We start from the raw sequence: 16599 nt of genomic DNA, 5'->3' as shown, positions 1-16599 counted from the left end.
ACACATCATTTAAATGTACCTTTGGCCGCACACAATGACAGTGACAGACATTAAAAACATAAATCATAAGCAACAATCTGTCATCAAGAGCATTAGTCTAATTTTATCATGAAATATGCACTCGTAAATGTAAATACTACTTGTCAATACTTGCTCCAGATATACAAGCAGTTAGACGCTGCACCTTTTGCGTGAAAATTAAAGATATTATAATTGCCTTCAAAGCATTCAAAAGGTGTGTTCGTTGTGTTTTTTGGCAGGAAAAGCCTCGCAGCTCTACTGTCACAATCTGGCGGGTCTGTATGAGCACGCTCGACAGATGCAGAAGCTGCCAATGGCCATCCCCACCCACCGGCTCCCAGACAAAATTATTCCAAGGTAAGAAGATGGCGATGCCTCTGTGTGTAGGAGTTTTCTGTGGGTAGAGTCCTACTTTTCAGACTTTGTTATTGTGGTTTCAGGAAATTTTCCATCTCCAACAAGATTCCCGACACCAAGGGATGTCAGAAGTGCTGTGTGGGTGAGTAGTCATGGACATTCTCTCTCTCTCTCTCTCTTTCTCTCTCTCTCTCTCTCTCTTTCTCTTTCTCTCTCTTTCTTTCTTTCTTTCTTTCTTTCTTTCTTTTCCCCCCCCTCGGTTTTCATCTCTTTCTACGTCGGACCCATTACTTTCCCACAAGTTGCTACAAGATTGAGAGTAGATGCATCACTTCACTACATGTAATAAACACAATAGTTCTCCCTTCCCCTTATAACCAATTAGGATAACAACCTCTTCAACTGGGTACCAATAGTAGAAAGGTCTTTGAAATACATTATTGTGGTCACAGCTTAGTATGATTGACAACCCTGGCTTACTACCAACTATTCCCCCTTAGTGAGAAACCCTTACACAGGGCACAAGTACTTGTGTGGAGCCTTCCAATCCAGTGTGGTCATGTTGGAATGGGTGGAGCCCATGCAGAAGTTCATGCTCATCAAGGTAAGAATTGTTCTGTCTGTGTGCATTTATTTAGCCATCTCCATGTGTTTGCCAGGCTCATTCTCCCCAAACCTTTGAGGAGTGCTGACAGCCCATGTCATAGCCATATGAGTTAGGCCATTGAGGTTTCAACCACAAAACAAAAAAGCATTGACACTAGCTATGCTAAGAGCCTCCGGGGAAGAATTGACTAATAACAATCCCCAACTTTCCCTTAACTGCCCTGTCAAATGGAGGTGTTTGAGATATGCTAAGAGACATCCCTTTACTTTGTAGCCTACATGCTAATGGAAACACACTTCCCTCTTCCTAAAAACACTGACTCCACCCTGCCCGCTGCCACTGGAGGTGTTTGTGTTTGATATAGGCATGCTAACCCACCAACATAGACTAAGCTACCCTTGCTTTGTAACCGACGAGCTAATGCTAACGCTTACCCTGTTATTTATGTTTTTTTTCTATATATATCGTACATGTTGTCAATAATACTTTGATTGTAAGCCAACCCCGTCTGTTTTTACTTTGTGGTTCGGCCCGCGTCGTTTTTGTTGGTAAACACCCCACCCGTCTACATGCCTAATGCTAACTCTCCTCCTCTCAAGAATAACGAATTTGAGATTAGCATGATAACATGCTAGAGTCTAGACCATGTAGCATAATGATAATGCTCTCTTCCTAACATTGACAAGCCTAACGCTAACGCTAACCCTCTCCTCCTAAGAACATTGACTTTCCCCTGCCCTGTCCGATGGAGGTTTTTGAGATGCTTGTGGTGCCCGAGCACCAGTACCCCCTCATCTGTATGGGCGTCAGCAAGGGCACGGAGCTCAACCAGGTGGTACGCTTTGAGACGCTGGACCCCAACACCGCTTGCCCCTGGCTCAAAGAGTCCGGTAAGGTCTCATTCAAAGATTGACCTTGACTCCTCATTGACATAGACTTGACACAACTCTAGATTTTAGTGCTCCTTTAATATGACAATGGAACTTCATTGAAATTAAACATTCAATATCATCATTTTTTTTATCCCCATTATTCTTGATGTTTTTTATCGTAGCACACACTGGAGGCTGACATTCACATTCTACACATTGACCATACTGGAAATTGTTAACTTTTCAAAAGTTAACAATTATAGAGGAAATATAGTCCTATATCGTTGTGTACATTCATAATGGAAAATGTTTGACGTTAATAAAGCAAAAGATGAAATGTTTAGTTGAGGTTTTTATGTTTTATTTCCTCCTAGACACTCCACAGACCTGTGTTATCCATGTGACTCAACTGGAAAGAGACACCATTCTTGTCTGCTTGGATCGTGAGTCTAGCAGCATGTCTTGACTATCCAAAAATCTGATTTGTATTGTAATATTATCTATATAGATTATACATGCATTGTACATTCATTGTATGCATTGCTAATAACATTATGACAATATATTAACAGTGTATAATGTTTTATCACTGAGCTGTCCTTTAAATGACATGGGGTAAACTCACCTCAATAGCCACCAATGTGTTGCACCCTGCCTCGATGGACGGGAGCCATTTTGTGCCTGGATGTCTTCAGTTTCTTGTAATAGCATCATTGTTTAACTTCCATATGTCATTTTCCCCCCCAGGATCCATTAAGATTGTGAATATGCAGGGGAGGCTGAAGTCCAGTAGAAAGCTTTCAGCCGAGCTGACGTTTAATTTCCAGATTGAGTCGATCGGTAATCGCCCTTGACCCCTTTGCTAGACATTAGCCAAGACACACACACACACACACACACACACACACACACGCGTATCAACAGCTACAGAATGGAGAGGAGAGCATAGTATCACAGTCATATTATGATAAATGACATTCTGGTAAAATTTGGAGTTTTTCATACGGTATATTAAACATCCATCTTTTCCACAGTCTGCCTTCAAGACAGTGTTCTGGCTTTCTGGAGACATGGCATGCAAGGACGGAGTTTCAAATCTAATGAGGCAAGTTGTGTCAATGCCCCGGCGGATGCAATAACTGTATATAACAATAGTATTTGAACTGTTTATTGTTGTTTTGTTGTTGTAATATGATGACTATGATAATGACTGCGATGACTTGACTATTGGATCCTGTCCATATTCCCACCAGATTACACAGGAAATTTCCGACAACACCAGGATATTCCGACTCCTAGGATCAGACAGGTGAGAAATCCATTTTTAGATTGAGGCTAAATCCATTTAGCAAGTATCATCAACTAGATTCAGCCTCGGGCTGATTTTTTTTCATGAGCGGATGGTCAGGTGGCCGGAACATAATTACAAAGAATTTGTAACCTGCAAATTGACCACAAGAAGCCCAAACAGATATAGTATTTGACTAAAACATAATCATGTCAAACCTTGCTTACATTTGTATACAATCACATATTGTACTGTGTATCTCTCTATTATGCGTGGGAATACTTTGGAACAGATTTCCAAAATTAAAATCACTTAGAACTGATTTGCTGTTTTACAGTCTTATGTCTGACAATAAAATAATAACACATTTAAAATAAAAATGTGATATTTTAAACTTGTTTAACTTATAATTCACTGTATCACAATTGCAGTGGGTCAGAAGTTTACATACACTAAGTTGACTGTGCCTTTAAACAGCTTGGAAAATTCCAGAAAATGTTGTCATGGCTTTAGAAGCTTCTGATCAAATCAAAGTTTATTTGTCAAGTGCGCCGAATACAACAGGTGTAGACCTTACAGTGAAATGCTTACTTACAGGCTCTAACCAATAGTGCAAAAAAGGTATTAGGTGAGCAATAGGTAGGTAAAGAAATAAAAACAACAGTAAAAAGGCAGGCTATATACAGTAGCGAGGATATAAAAGTAGCAAGGCTACATACATACACCGGTTAGTCAGGCTGATTGAGGTAGTATGTACATGTAGATATGGTTAAAGTGACTATGCATATATGCTCAACAGAAAGTAGCAGTAGCGTAAAAGAGGGGTTGGCGGGTGGTGGGTGGGACACAATGCAGATAGCCTGGTTAGCCAATGTGCGGGAGTAGTGGTTGTTCGGCCCAGTTGAGGTAGTATGCACTATGTTATAGTGACTATGCATATATGATAAACAGAGAGTAGCGCAGCGTAAAAAGAGGGGTTGCGGGGGTGGGGCTCACAATGCAAATAGTCCGGGTAGCCATTTAATTACCTGTTCAGGAGTCTTATGGCTTGGGGGTAAAAACTGTTGAGAAGCCTTTTTGTCCTAGACTTGTCACTCCGATACCGCTTGCCATGCGGTAGTAGAGAGAACAGTCTATGACTGGGGTGGCTGAGATCTTTGACAATTTTTAGGGCCTTCCTCTGACACCGCCTGGTGTAGAGGTCCTGGATGGCAGGCAGCTTAGCCCCAGTGATGTACTGGGCCGTACGCACTACCCTTTGTAGTGCCTTGCGGTCAGAGGCCGAGCAATTGCCGTATGAGGCAGTGATGCAACCAGTCAGGATGCTCTCGATGTTGCAGCTGTAGAACCTTTTGAGGATCTCAGGACCCATGCCAAATCTTTTAGTTTCCTGTGGGGGAAAAGGCTTTGTCGTGCCCTCTTCACGACTGTCTAATTGACATCATTTGAGTCAATTGGAGGTGTACCTGTGGATGTATTTCAAGGCCTGCCTTCAAACTCCGTGCCTCTTTGCTTGACATCATGGGAAAATCAAAAGAAATCAGTCAAGACCTCAGAAAAAACATTGGAGACCTCCACAAGTCTGGTTCATCCTTGGGAGCAATTTCCTAACGCCTGAAGGTACCACGTTCATCTGTACAAATAATAGTACGCAAGTATAAACACCATGGGACCACGCAGCCGTCATACCGCTCAGGAAGGAGACGCGTTCTGTCTCCTAGAGATGAACGTACTTTGGTGCTAAAAGTGCAAATCAATCCCAGAACAACAGCAAAGAACCTTGTGAAGGTGCTGGAGGAAACAGGTACAAAAGTATCTATATCCACAGTAAAACGAGTCCTAAATTGACATAACCTGAAAGGCCGCTCAGCAAGGAAGAAGCCACTGCTCCAAAACCGCCATAAAAAAAGCTAGACTACGGTTTGCAACTGCACATGGGGACAAAGATCGTACTTTTTGGAGAAATGTCCTCTGGTCTGATGAAACAAAAATAGAGCTGTTTGGCTATAATGACCATTGTTATATTTGAAGGAAAAAGGTGGATGTTTGCAAGCTGAAGAACACCATCCCAGCCACGGGGGTGGCAGCATCATGTTGTGGGGGTGCTTTGCTGCAGGAGGGACTGGTGCACTTCACAAAATAGATGGCATCATGAGGAAAGGAAAATTATGTGGATATATTGAAGAAAAATCTTAAGACATCAGTCAGGAAGTTAAAGCTTGGTCGCAAATGAGTCTTCCAAATGGACAATGACCCCAAGCATACTTCCAAAGTTGTGGCAAAATGGCTTAAGGACAACAAAGTCAAGGTCTTGGAGTGGCCATCACAAAGCCCTGACCTCAAGCCTATAGATTTTTGGGGGGCAGAACTGAAAAAGCATGTGCGAGCAAGGAGGTCTACAAACCTGACTCAGTTACACCAGCTCTGTCAGGAGGAATGAGCCAAAATTCACCCAACTTATTGTGGGAAGCTTGTGGAAAGCTACCCAAAATGTTTGACCCAAGTTAAACAATTTAAAGGCAATGCTACCAAATACTAATTGAGTGTATGTAAACGTCTGACCCACTGGGAATGTGATGAAAGAAATAAAAGCTGAAATAAATCTCTCTCTACTATTATTCTGACATTTCACATTCTTAAAATAAAGTGCTGATCCTAACTGACCTAAAACAGGGAATATTTATTAGGATTAAATGTCAGGAATTGTGAAAAACTGAGTTTAAATGTATTTGGCTAAGGTGTATGTAAACTTCCGACTTCAACTGTATCTCCCTCATTTCTGATTGTGCAGTCAAATTAATAAATAAAAATATCCAAGTACAATTTTATTTTTTTTTTTTAAGTTCCTCGATTAGTGCCTGTAATAGCTATGGTGGCGTTACAGATCTTATTTTTTGCAGTCGCACCTCAGAAGATTACTATATCGTATTCATGCAGTTCATGCTATGTTTAACACTTATCGAAGCATTGTGAAATCTGATCGCCTATGCCATCGAGACTGAAGTCGGTCTGTGGCCATAAAGTGACTTAGTGCTGTTCAGGAGGATGTAACAATATAAAAGGTTCAGATAGAAATGTTTTCTGTAGAACAGATATGATTGTCTGTCAGATGGAATAGGGACAGTAATGGGACCAGCTCTATTAAGTTATCTGCAACATTCAGAACATTTCACATCACTGAATACACCCCTGTTGTACCTTTGATTGCAGGGTTGTGGTGCTGGAGAGCAGACCTACAGACAACCCTACAGCACACAGTAACCTATACATCCTGGCTGGACACGAGAACAGTTACTAACCACCCTGTGCTCTGGTAACCAGGGTCCTGTTCAGTAGGCACAAAACTTTCTGAAATTGAGTGATACAGGGATGTACTATCTGAACCTGTCCAATAAGAAACCTTAGGTTTCATTGTCGGTGTAAAAACATTTTCCATTGTATGCCTTAATGAACATGGCCCCGGGTTGGTTTTAGTTACACTTTAAGAGATTATGAATCTGAATTAAATTCAGTCATTGAAATTGCAATTAGGTTTATTTTTCTGTTCATAAATTGGAATTCATGTCCTGATGGGAACAGAATATGATGAGGAGGACATGTCTGACTCTGCAACTCCTTGGTCTCAGATGCAATCGGACCATTCATCAAGCAAGCGACCTTGGATGTGTCCTGTTTTTAATCGAACCTTATGATTTGAATTGAAAGTCAACATTTATAGTAACACAAACCCACATTCCTGGATATCACACTATTTCAGTATTGACCAACTACTGAGAGCATGCAACCTCACCTAACAAGTGCTTGAAATTCATGTAAATAGAATATTGAGGTTGTACACTATGAGTATGTCATGTAGATAACAATGCTGCATATATTTTTTACAGTTGCCTGTTGGCTAATCATTGTGGGGTACTACTTTTATGGGCTTGTCAAGCAATGTAATTTTACGAAACTTAGTGGTAGGATGTCAAAGAGCAAAGTGTCTGTTCATTTTGGTCATGAGTTGCCTTTTTTTTTTTATATGTTAGGCTCATTTTGATATGAAGCCATATGCGATGTCATTTTATTTTCACACACTTTAATTCCAACCCCATAGAAAGTTGTCAATGCTCAGATATGCACTGGTTGTGAAATTTGCACATAGTTGTACGCAATGAAACACTTTATTCATACATTTAAGGTATGGTTAATTTGCGCTTATAACAAAGTATCTGCATGACTGCATTAGATTACATCATGCTTTACACTTTAGACGTAAACTTAAGGCATTTAACCAGGCAATGTAAGGTTTCTTTTTTTTACATACACACCAAGCTATTGTTAAAACTGCAGTCAAACTGAAGAGACTCTGGGCAGTTGTAATATCTTAGAATCCCTTTCCTTATGGTAGCCATTGAGTTGAATGCTGCCAAATTGCATTGTTCATATTGTTTGTTATGGTGTTTGGGCGTCATAGTAAGACCTCTACCTCATGCGTTGGGGAGTCAGTGAGAATATGTGGGGCCAAATTCAACATGTAACACTAAATGTCCCTTGCTGACTCCATGTAGCCTACACAACTAAAGGAGGGTATGATGAAGTACAAGGATCTTCACACTTGGTTTCTTTCGCGATTGCTTTTGTGTAATGTAAATACGGTAAAATAAAAGTGCTTAATTGTTTAACTGCCAATATTTGGACATGTTACATATTAAACATTTTAACTCGTGATGGGATACATTGATTGACTGATGAGCCATAGGAAGCCTGTTTTTTTTTTCTCTCCATTTTTAGATGGTATGATGAAGTATAAGGATCTTCTCACTTGGTTTCTTTCCATGTTGCTTTTGTTTCATGTAAATACTGTAAATAAAATTGCTTAGTTTTGCCTGTACAACTGCCTATATTTGGACATGTTACATATTAAACATTTTAACTCATGATGGGATACATTGATTGACTGATGAACAATAGAAAGCCTAAAGCTTTTCTCTCTGACATTTTAGTGGGTATACAGTTGAAGTCGGAAGTTTACATACACTTAGGTTGGAGTCATTAAAATTTGTTTTTCAACCACTCCACAAATGTCTTGTTATCAAACTATAGTTTTGGTAAGTTGGTTAGGACATCTACTTTGTGCATGACACAAGTACATTTTCCAAAAATTGTTTACAGACAGATTATTTCACTGTATCACAATTCCAGTGGGACAGAAGTTTACATACACTAAGTTGACTGTGCCTTTAAACAGCTTGGAAAATTCCAGAAAATGATGTCATGTCTTTAGAAGCTTCTCATAGGCTAATTGAGTCAATTGGAGGTGTACCTGTGGATGTATTTCAAGGCCTGCCTTCAAAATCAGTGCCTCTTTGCTTGACATCATGGGAAAATCAAAAGAAATCAGCCAAGACCTCAGAAAACACATTGGAGACCTTCACAAGTCTGGTTCATCCTTGGGAGCAATTTCCAAATGCCTAAAGGTACCACGTTTATCTGTACAAACAATAGTATGCAAGTATAAACACCATGGGACCATGCAGCTGTCATACCACTCAGGAAGGAGACGCGTTCTGTCTCCTAGAGATGAACGTACTTTGGTGTGAAAAGTGCAAATCAATCCCAGAACAACAGCAAAGGACCTTGTGAAGATGCAGGAGGAAACAGGTGCAAAAGTATCTATATCCACAGTAAAACGAGTCCTATATCGACATAACCTGAAAGGCCGCTCAGCAAGGAAGAAGCCACTGCTCCAAAACTGCCAGAGAAATGTTCTCTGGTGTGATGAAACAAAAATAGAACTGTTTGGCCATAATGACCATTGTTATGTTTGGGGGGAAAAGGGGGACGCTTGCAAGCTGAAGAACACCATCCCAACCGTGAAGCACGGGGGTGGCAGCATCATGTTGTGGGGGTGCTTTGCTGCAGGAGGGACTGGTGCATTTCACAAAATAGATGGCATCATGAGGGAGTAAAATTATGTGGATATATTGAAGCAACATCTCAAGACATCAGTCAGGAAGTTAAAGCTTGGTCGCAAATGGGTTTTCCAAATTGACAATGACCCTAAGCATACTTCCAAAGTTGTGGCAAAATGGCTTAAGGACAAGAAAGTCAAGGTATTGGAGTGGCCATCACAAAGCCCTGACCTCAATCCTATAGAAAATGTGTGGGCAGAACTGAAAAAGCGTGTGCGAGCAAGGAGGCCTACAAACCTGACTCAGTTACACCAGCTCTGTCAGGAGGAATAGGCCGAAATTCACCCAACTTATTGTGGGAAGCTTGTGGAAGGCTACTCTAAACGTTTTTTCCAAGTTAAACAATGTAAAGGCAATGCTACCAAATACTAATTGAGTGTATGTAAACTTCTGACCCACTGGGAATGTGATGAAAGAAATAAAAGCTGAAATAAATCATTCTCTCTACTATTATTCTGACATTTCACATTCTTAAAATAAATTGGTGATCCTAACTGACCTAAAACAGGGAATTTTTACAAGGATTAAATGTCAGGATTTGTGAAAAACGGAGTTTAAATGTGTATGTAAAATTCCGACTTCAACTGTATGTATTTTTAAGCCTATTAAACATATGGAATAATTTCTGCCAAGATGTAGATGTGTATTTTGAACATTGGGAATATTTTCTATACCATTAACTGCTCCACACAGTTAGTTAGTGGAGGTGTCTTCTTTGGGAAGTCTCTACAAAAAGATAAATGGTTTCCATGATGTTTTCTCTGGGCTCTGTTAGTCAAGTCTGCGACCTCACCGCGTGAGTTAAACTAGCACTAGTTCACATGCATCGTTGGCATGTTTCAAATTTCACAAGTACAGTGAAATGCCTTTCTTGCAAACTCTACCCCAAAATGCAATAATCCATAACTGGTTTACTAGAAAAAAAACACACGAGAAATAAGAATAAGAAATACACAAAGGAATTAAGTAAGCATACAGTACTATATATTGGAAATATTTTAAATGTTAGTTCCAATACCATATTTACATGTGCAGGGATACTGGAGTGATGGAGGTGGATCTGTATAGGGGTAATGTGACTAGGCAACAGGATATAAAATAAACAGAATAGTAGCAGCTTGTATGTGAGTGGGTGTGTAGAGTCAGTAGAAATGTATGTGCATATTATGTGTGAGTGTGTGTTGAAGTGACAGTGAGTGTTTAGGGCCCTGTGAGTATGCAATGGTTTCAAGTGATCCTCCTCATCAAGCGATCTTTTTCATTCTATCGTTTAATCAATTATTGCTCTCGGTTTAGCCAGATTATAGCCAGATTTTGGGCAGGCGCGATGATTATCGAAAACAAACCCGAAGTACGTCATTAGCTATCCATTGCGCCTGTGCAATTCTTCTACCAACAACTGCACCCGACCAGAGTCATAACAATCGTCCAAATAAATTATTTTCACCAAAGCCAAACTGTCATTAAAGCCAGCCTGTGCGTGGAATATTGGTTTTCTCGATAACCTAACAAAAAGCTAAATAGTCTGGAGACATGTTTTGGAAATTCTAAATTCATGGAGGATAACACGGTTATCAATATCCACCCTGTCGAAGATTCGGTGAAAATGGGCGATTATGCACCGAAGAGTTTTTTTTAACCCAAAATATAGTGAATGGTTCAACTGGCCGAAAAGGACGAACAGTATCGCAGTTCCCGAAACGTGAAGTGACACATTAATCCCCAAATTGGATACTAGCTAGCCAGCTACGCCACTGTCCACAGATTGCTAGTTGATCACTACTGCCAACCATCTTCCGATTCGGATCGATCGGCTATGGCTAGTAACATCACCAGCTCGGCTGCAAGCTAGCTTGCTAAATTAGCAAGACTATCGACAACGTCAGTTCAGAACTTGGAATAATTTCCATTTGACAACAAAACGCAAGCTTGCTAGTTAGCATTTGAAGTATATTTGGTTTCGTGAATTTTGGCTTTTTATTTTTTTTTATCTCGGTGTCCGAAAGAGCAAGCCTGATAGCTACTTGCTTAGGCAGCTGCAGACGGCTAAGCTAGCAGCTATCAACATCTGTACACTACCGATGCAATGGTCGCATTGTTAACTGGTTTGGTAGAGGAATGCTCATTGGGTGGATATTCTGAGGCAGCGGGCCGCACAGAATATTTCACCTCTCAGTTCCAACCACGGGCCACACTATATACTGTTTTGATGTGAAGATTGGCGGTGAACACACATCGCTCGCTGACTGTAAAATAGCGCACGAAGACGGGAACAGCTGAAGCTATGCAAGCGGCCCAGGTTCAGTACGACTTTTTCAGCGAGGAGAACGCACCGAAATGGCGGGGGCTATTGGTACCCTCCCTGAACAAGGTAGGCTAGGAAGTTGGCAGGTGCTAAGCGAACTAACTAGACGACGAAGGGTATGCATTACAAGCAAAGTAGCTATTATTAGCCAGTCAGCTAACGTTAATTAGCTAACTCAAACTGGGTTGTCTTGTAGGAATTGATTGCAACAAACAACATTTGATGGTGTCATGTCAAAACACGCCATGTTGCCAGTGACACATGGTTTGGTTGGTCAAATCACATTTTATTGGGTGCGTACACATATTTAGTAGATGTTATTGCGGGTGTAGCGAAATGCTTGTGTGTGCTAATAGTACCAAGATAACGTTTGTATATCGACTACTGTTGTTAGCTACCCCCCGCTCATTATTGGGGTGCACCCGTGGGGACTCGATGCTTCTATATGACAGACACACACAGCCCTATGTTTCACTTAACTTTTGTTTCGTTTGATTCCCACACCTAAACTCGAACGTCACTAGTTCCCCATGCGTTACACCATTCCTACAAATGTCTCCTTTTATTTGTATCTGCTATCTCCTCGTCACGGCATGCACATCTTGCCCACGGTGTCAGTTTGAGTGTGGTGGCACTGGCAACTTCTGTGGGGGAGGACGCTGTCACACTCACAGAACGTTGTCCCCCCCCCCCCCCTCGGCAAAACTGCATCACTTTTTCGTAAGCTAAGGGGCCCATAGCAACGTTCAAACTGGGCCCTCAATTTCAGACATAGAATAAATAACCTCTCTGGTCTAGGTGGGACGAAATCGTCCCACCTACTCAACAGCCAGTGTAATCCCGTGGCGCAATTTTCAAATACCTTAGAAATGCTATTACTTCAATTTCTCAAACATATGACTATTTTACACCATTTTAAAGACAAGACTCTCGTAACCTCTTAAGGATACCATAGGATAGGGGGGCGCCACAGCGCATTTTGAAAAAAATTAGTTCCCATTTTCAACGGCCTACTAATCAAACTCAGAAGCTAGGACATGCATATACTTATTATATATGGATAGAAAACACCCTAAAGTTTCTAAAACTCTTTGAATGGTGTCTGTGAGTATAACAGAACTCATATGGCAGTCAAAACCCCGAGACCGATTGAAACAGGAAGTGGAGTTCTGAATTGTGGACTCGACTTCATTACTTTGCCTATTAATCACACCGTGAGCAATGGTTCACTGAGCACTTCCTATTGCTTCCACTAGATGTCCCCAGTCTTTTCACAGTGGTTTGAGCCTTATACAGTCGAAACTCAGTGAATGAGACGCATTGGAAATTGGTCACGGGATGGGCCATCACCATTATGACGTCGGCGGCCCTGTCTACCCCCACCTTTGGAAACGTTTCAAAACACTCTGGAATCGTCCCCGTCGAATCTTATTGGCTCTCTTGGTGTTACAGGCCCTGAAGATGAATGTTTTACAACGTTTGACATGTTTCAACGAACCTAGAGGAAGTAAAAAGTACATTTTCCGAAACTACTGTCCCGCGCACGTCGGAGCATTTGGAGTTAGCCCTAGGACACGCTACCAACAGCAGGCTAATGGAACATGAATTATGGACTTTTTCGACCGAAAATACATCTGTTGTGGACCTGGGAGTCCTGGAAGTGCTTTCTGATGAAGACAACTAAAGGTAGGCGATTATTGACAATATTATACAAGATCAGATGTGACTTGCGATTGTGCCAAGATGGCCCGGCGCTAGTTTTCCAGGCTCATTTTCTGAGTATCGCATCTCCTTTTATCGCAAAGTGTGATTACCCAGTAAAGTTAATTTAAAATCTGGTATGACAGGTGTTCTCAAGAGATATTCATCTATAAATGTTAGATTGACAATATAAATTTAAAAAATTGTTTTCGAATAGTAATAAAGGGAATGATGCACTGTTTCCCGGAACGCATTTGAGGGGAAAATATTTAGTCAACGTCAGACGCCGATGTAAAATGCTGTTTTTATATATAAATATGACCTTTATTGAACAAAAGAATGCATGCTGTGTGTAACATGATGTCCTAGGTGTGTCATCTGATGAAGTTTGTAAAAGGTTAGTGCTGCATTTAGCTGTCTTCTGGGTTTTCGTGACATATGCTAGCTTGAAAAATGGGTGTCTGATTATTTCTGGCTTGGTACTCTGCTGACATAATCAAATTTTTTGCTTTCCCTGTAAAGCCTTTTTGAAATCGGACAGTGTGGTTAGATAAAGGAGAGTCTTGTCTTTAAAATGCTGGGAAATAGTCATGTTTGAAAAATGGACGTTTTCGGATTTTAGAGGAGTTTGTATTTCACGCTGCGCCCATCATTGGATATTGGAGCAGGTGTTCCGCTAGCGGAACGTCTAGATGTAAGAGGTCTAACCACACTGTCCGATTTCAAAAAGGCTTTACAACGAAAGCAAAACATTTGATTATGTCAGCAGAGTACCCAGCCAGAAATAATCAGACACCCATTTTTCAAGCTAGCATATAATGTCACAAAAACCCAGAAGACAGCTAAATGCAGCACTAACCTTTGATGATCTTCAATCGATGACACACCTAGGACATTATGTTATACAATACATGCATGTTTTGTTCAATCAAGTTCATATTTATATCAAAAACCAGCTTTTTACATTAGCATGTGACGTTCAGAACTAGCATACCCCCCGCAAACCTCCGGTGAATTTACTAAATTACTCACGATAAACGTTCACAAAAAACATAACAATTATTTTAAGAATTGTAGATACAGAACTCCTTTGTGCAATCGAGGTGTCCGATTTTAAAATAGCTTTTCGGTGAAAGCACATTTTGCAATATTCTGAGTACATAGCCCAGCCATCACGGCTAGCTATTTAGACACCCACCAAGTTTAGCCCTGACCAAACTCTGATTTAGTATTACAAAAGTTTGATTACCTTTGGTGTTCTTCGTCAGAATGCACTCCCAGGACTGCTACTTCAATAACAAATGTTGGTTTGGTCCAAAATAATCCATCGTTATATCCAAATAGCGGCGTTTTGTTCGTGCGTTCAAGACACTATCTGAAGTGTAAATAAGGGTCACGAGCATGGCGCATTTCGTGACAGAAAATTTCTAAATATTCCATTACCGTACTTCGAAGCATGTCAACCGCTGTTTAAAATCCATTTTTATGCAATTTTTCTCATAAAAAGGCGATAATATTCCGACCGGGAATCTGCGTTTAGGTAAACAGACGAAAGAAAACAAAGCATGAGGTCGACTCGGGCACGCGCCTGAGTCTCACAGTACTGTAACCAGCCACTACCCAAACGCGCTACTTTTTTTCAGCCAGAGCCTGCAAAGCCACGATTCAGCTTTTTGCCGCCTTCTGAGAGCCCATGGGAGCCGTAGGAAGTGTCACGTAACAGCAGAGATCCTCTGTTATGGATAGAGATAATCAAGAAGGTCAAGAAATTGTCAGACAGGGCACTTCCTGCATGGAATCTTCTCAGGTTTTGGCCTGCCAAATGAGTTCTGTTATACTCACTGACACCATTCAAAAAGTTTTAGAAACTTTGGAGTGTTTTCTATTCAAAGCTAATAATTATATGCATATTCTAGTTTCTGGGCAGGAGTAGTAACCAGATTAAATCGGGTACGTTTTTTATCCGGCCGTGTCAATACTGCCCCCTAGCCCTAACAGGATAAACGACTTGCTAGCAGCAACCCTGAATATTGTAGTACTAATCATCATCATGAGAAATGCTAGAGTAGTCATAAGTGTCTTTTAATATTGGTGTTGTGATACTCTGCTTGCCTGCTTCCACAGGTATTTAAAGAGAAATTAGGTTTTGAAACATTACATACTTGGGTCACAGCCCGTCAAGATTGATGCAGCACCATTTTTTTCAAGTAGATTCTGACTCTGTCTCGATATTTTGGGACACCCTCATATAGTCTCATAAAGGTGCTGGCCATGTTTTGGGCGATTTACCGACTCGCTGCTGAGTGAAATTGATGTTATTGATCAAACAAATGCATATCAGCCTTTGTCTGGATGGTTTGGAATTTAGTGACACACCACACATGTTACCTTGGTCTACACAGAGTGAACACTGACTAGAGCCTCTCCAGTTTGCGTGTGTTGGTAAATAGAGGCCTATAAACTGGCGTGAGGTGATCAGGGTGGGGTTTTTCAGCAAGATGCTGCAAGCAGGGGAATGCCGAGTCAGTGATCTTCAGTCACAGCTCTCAAGACCAATGACAGTTGAGCAAATGGTTTCTTTTTAAAAATGTTCTTTACATTTTTTGGTTCACCCCAGTGCTTTCTGAAGATGAGTGTTGCTAATGACTAGCATATATTTAGTTCACGACAGCCTAGCCCAAGTTGTTTTGCACTGTAAAATGCTTAGCTAAAACCACTCCAGACCGACCAATTTAGGCCTAAAAAGAAAAACTATTAGGCCTATATAATGGTAGTGGTCAAGATGATGATGATGAAAAGGACACCTGAATGACAAACAAAATAAGTAGTCCAATTTACAATGGGAGTTTGACATGAAGGGGTAGACCCAGCCTAAGCCCCACTGTGTCATATTGGGCCAGAGTGGAAAAGAGAATACTAAGAAGAACTGGGAGAATCAGAACAGTACTGAAACAGTAGGTTAAAAATACTGAAACTGAATTCTAGCCCATTGAAAAACATCCTAATGGACCAGCTAGGACTGAATGATGTAATGATACAGTGTACCATTTGATATGAATCTGGAAATGACCTTTGACATGCCTCGGTTAATCTTCCAGCTAACACTGCAGAAACAGTACACTGTTCATTATGTTGAGAAGTTGGTCTTATGTGGGAGATTGAATGAACTGTGAAGGAATGCTGGAGAGAAACAGTTTGCTCGAGTTCCCACTGTTGGACGACTGGCACATGTGGCACCCCAACGAGGGGGGATGGGCTCTGCATTCCTGTTGTGTGTAGACTGGCAAGGGCCGGCAAATGCTAAAGTGCGATGATGCCGTAGCGATGTAACGCCACAGGCATGGCAGGAATGTAGCCCAATGCATGAGGTCAGAGCAAGTCAGCCCTCGCAGAGAGCGGGAGTGACAGACAACAGAGGGGAGGTTATAGCCCCAGTGAGTCGCTTTAAGGACATTTTTGCGACAAGCTTTTACCCCCTTCTTCTCCACCAAACC

At 41.1% G+C, this 16599-nt stretch overlaps 2 protein-coding genes across 7 annotated transcripts in view; both read left to right on the top strand.

The window, feature by feature from the left end:
* The window catches only part of LOC106585154 (mitogen-activated protein kinase kinase kinase kinase 3), a 116996-nt gene extending 108931 nt beyond the window's left edge, over positions 1-8065 (top strand). For all 6 annotated transcript variants that reach the window (XM_014171069.2, XM_045705361.1, XM_014171052.2 and 3 more), the window contains 9 exons: positions 261-378; positions 462-520; positions 879-982; positions 1704-1875; positions 2232-2300; positions 2605-2697; positions 2892-2962; positions 3111-3166; positions 6356-8065. In XM_014171069.2, coding sequence (XP_014026544.2) covers positions 261-378; positions 462-520; positions 879-982; positions 1704-1875; positions 2232-2300; positions 2605-2697; positions 2892-2962; positions 3111-3166; positions 6356-6443 — 830 coding nt within the window. In that variant the 3' untranslated portion in view covers positions 6444-8065. The remainder of the gene's footprint in view (positions 1-260; positions 379-461; positions 521-878; positions 983-1703; positions 1876-2231; positions 2301-2604; positions 2698-2891; positions 2963-3110; positions 3167-6355) is intronic.
* Positions 8066-10455: 2390 nt separating this feature from the next.
* The window catches only part of LOC106584773 (son of sevenless homolog 1-like), a 92341-nt gene continuing 86197 nt past the window's right edge, over positions 10456-16599 (top strand). Inside the window, 1 exon segment of the mRNA XM_014170357.2 lies at positions 10456-11470. Coding sequence (XP_014025832.2) covers positions 11384-11470 — 87 coding nt within the window. The 5' untranslated portion in view covers positions 10456-11383.

This window comes from Salmo salar, chromosome ssa02, assembly GCF_905237065.1.
Source record: "Salmo salar chromosome ssa02, Ssal_v3.1, whole genome shotgun sequence".
In the NCBI taxonomy this organism is placed as follows: Eukaryota; Metazoa; Chordata; class Actinopteri; order Salmoniformes; family Salmonidae; genus Salmo; species Salmo salar.
The sequence above is the reverse complement of the archived record's forward strand: the minus strand, read 5'-3'. Positions and strand labels throughout refer to the sequence as shown.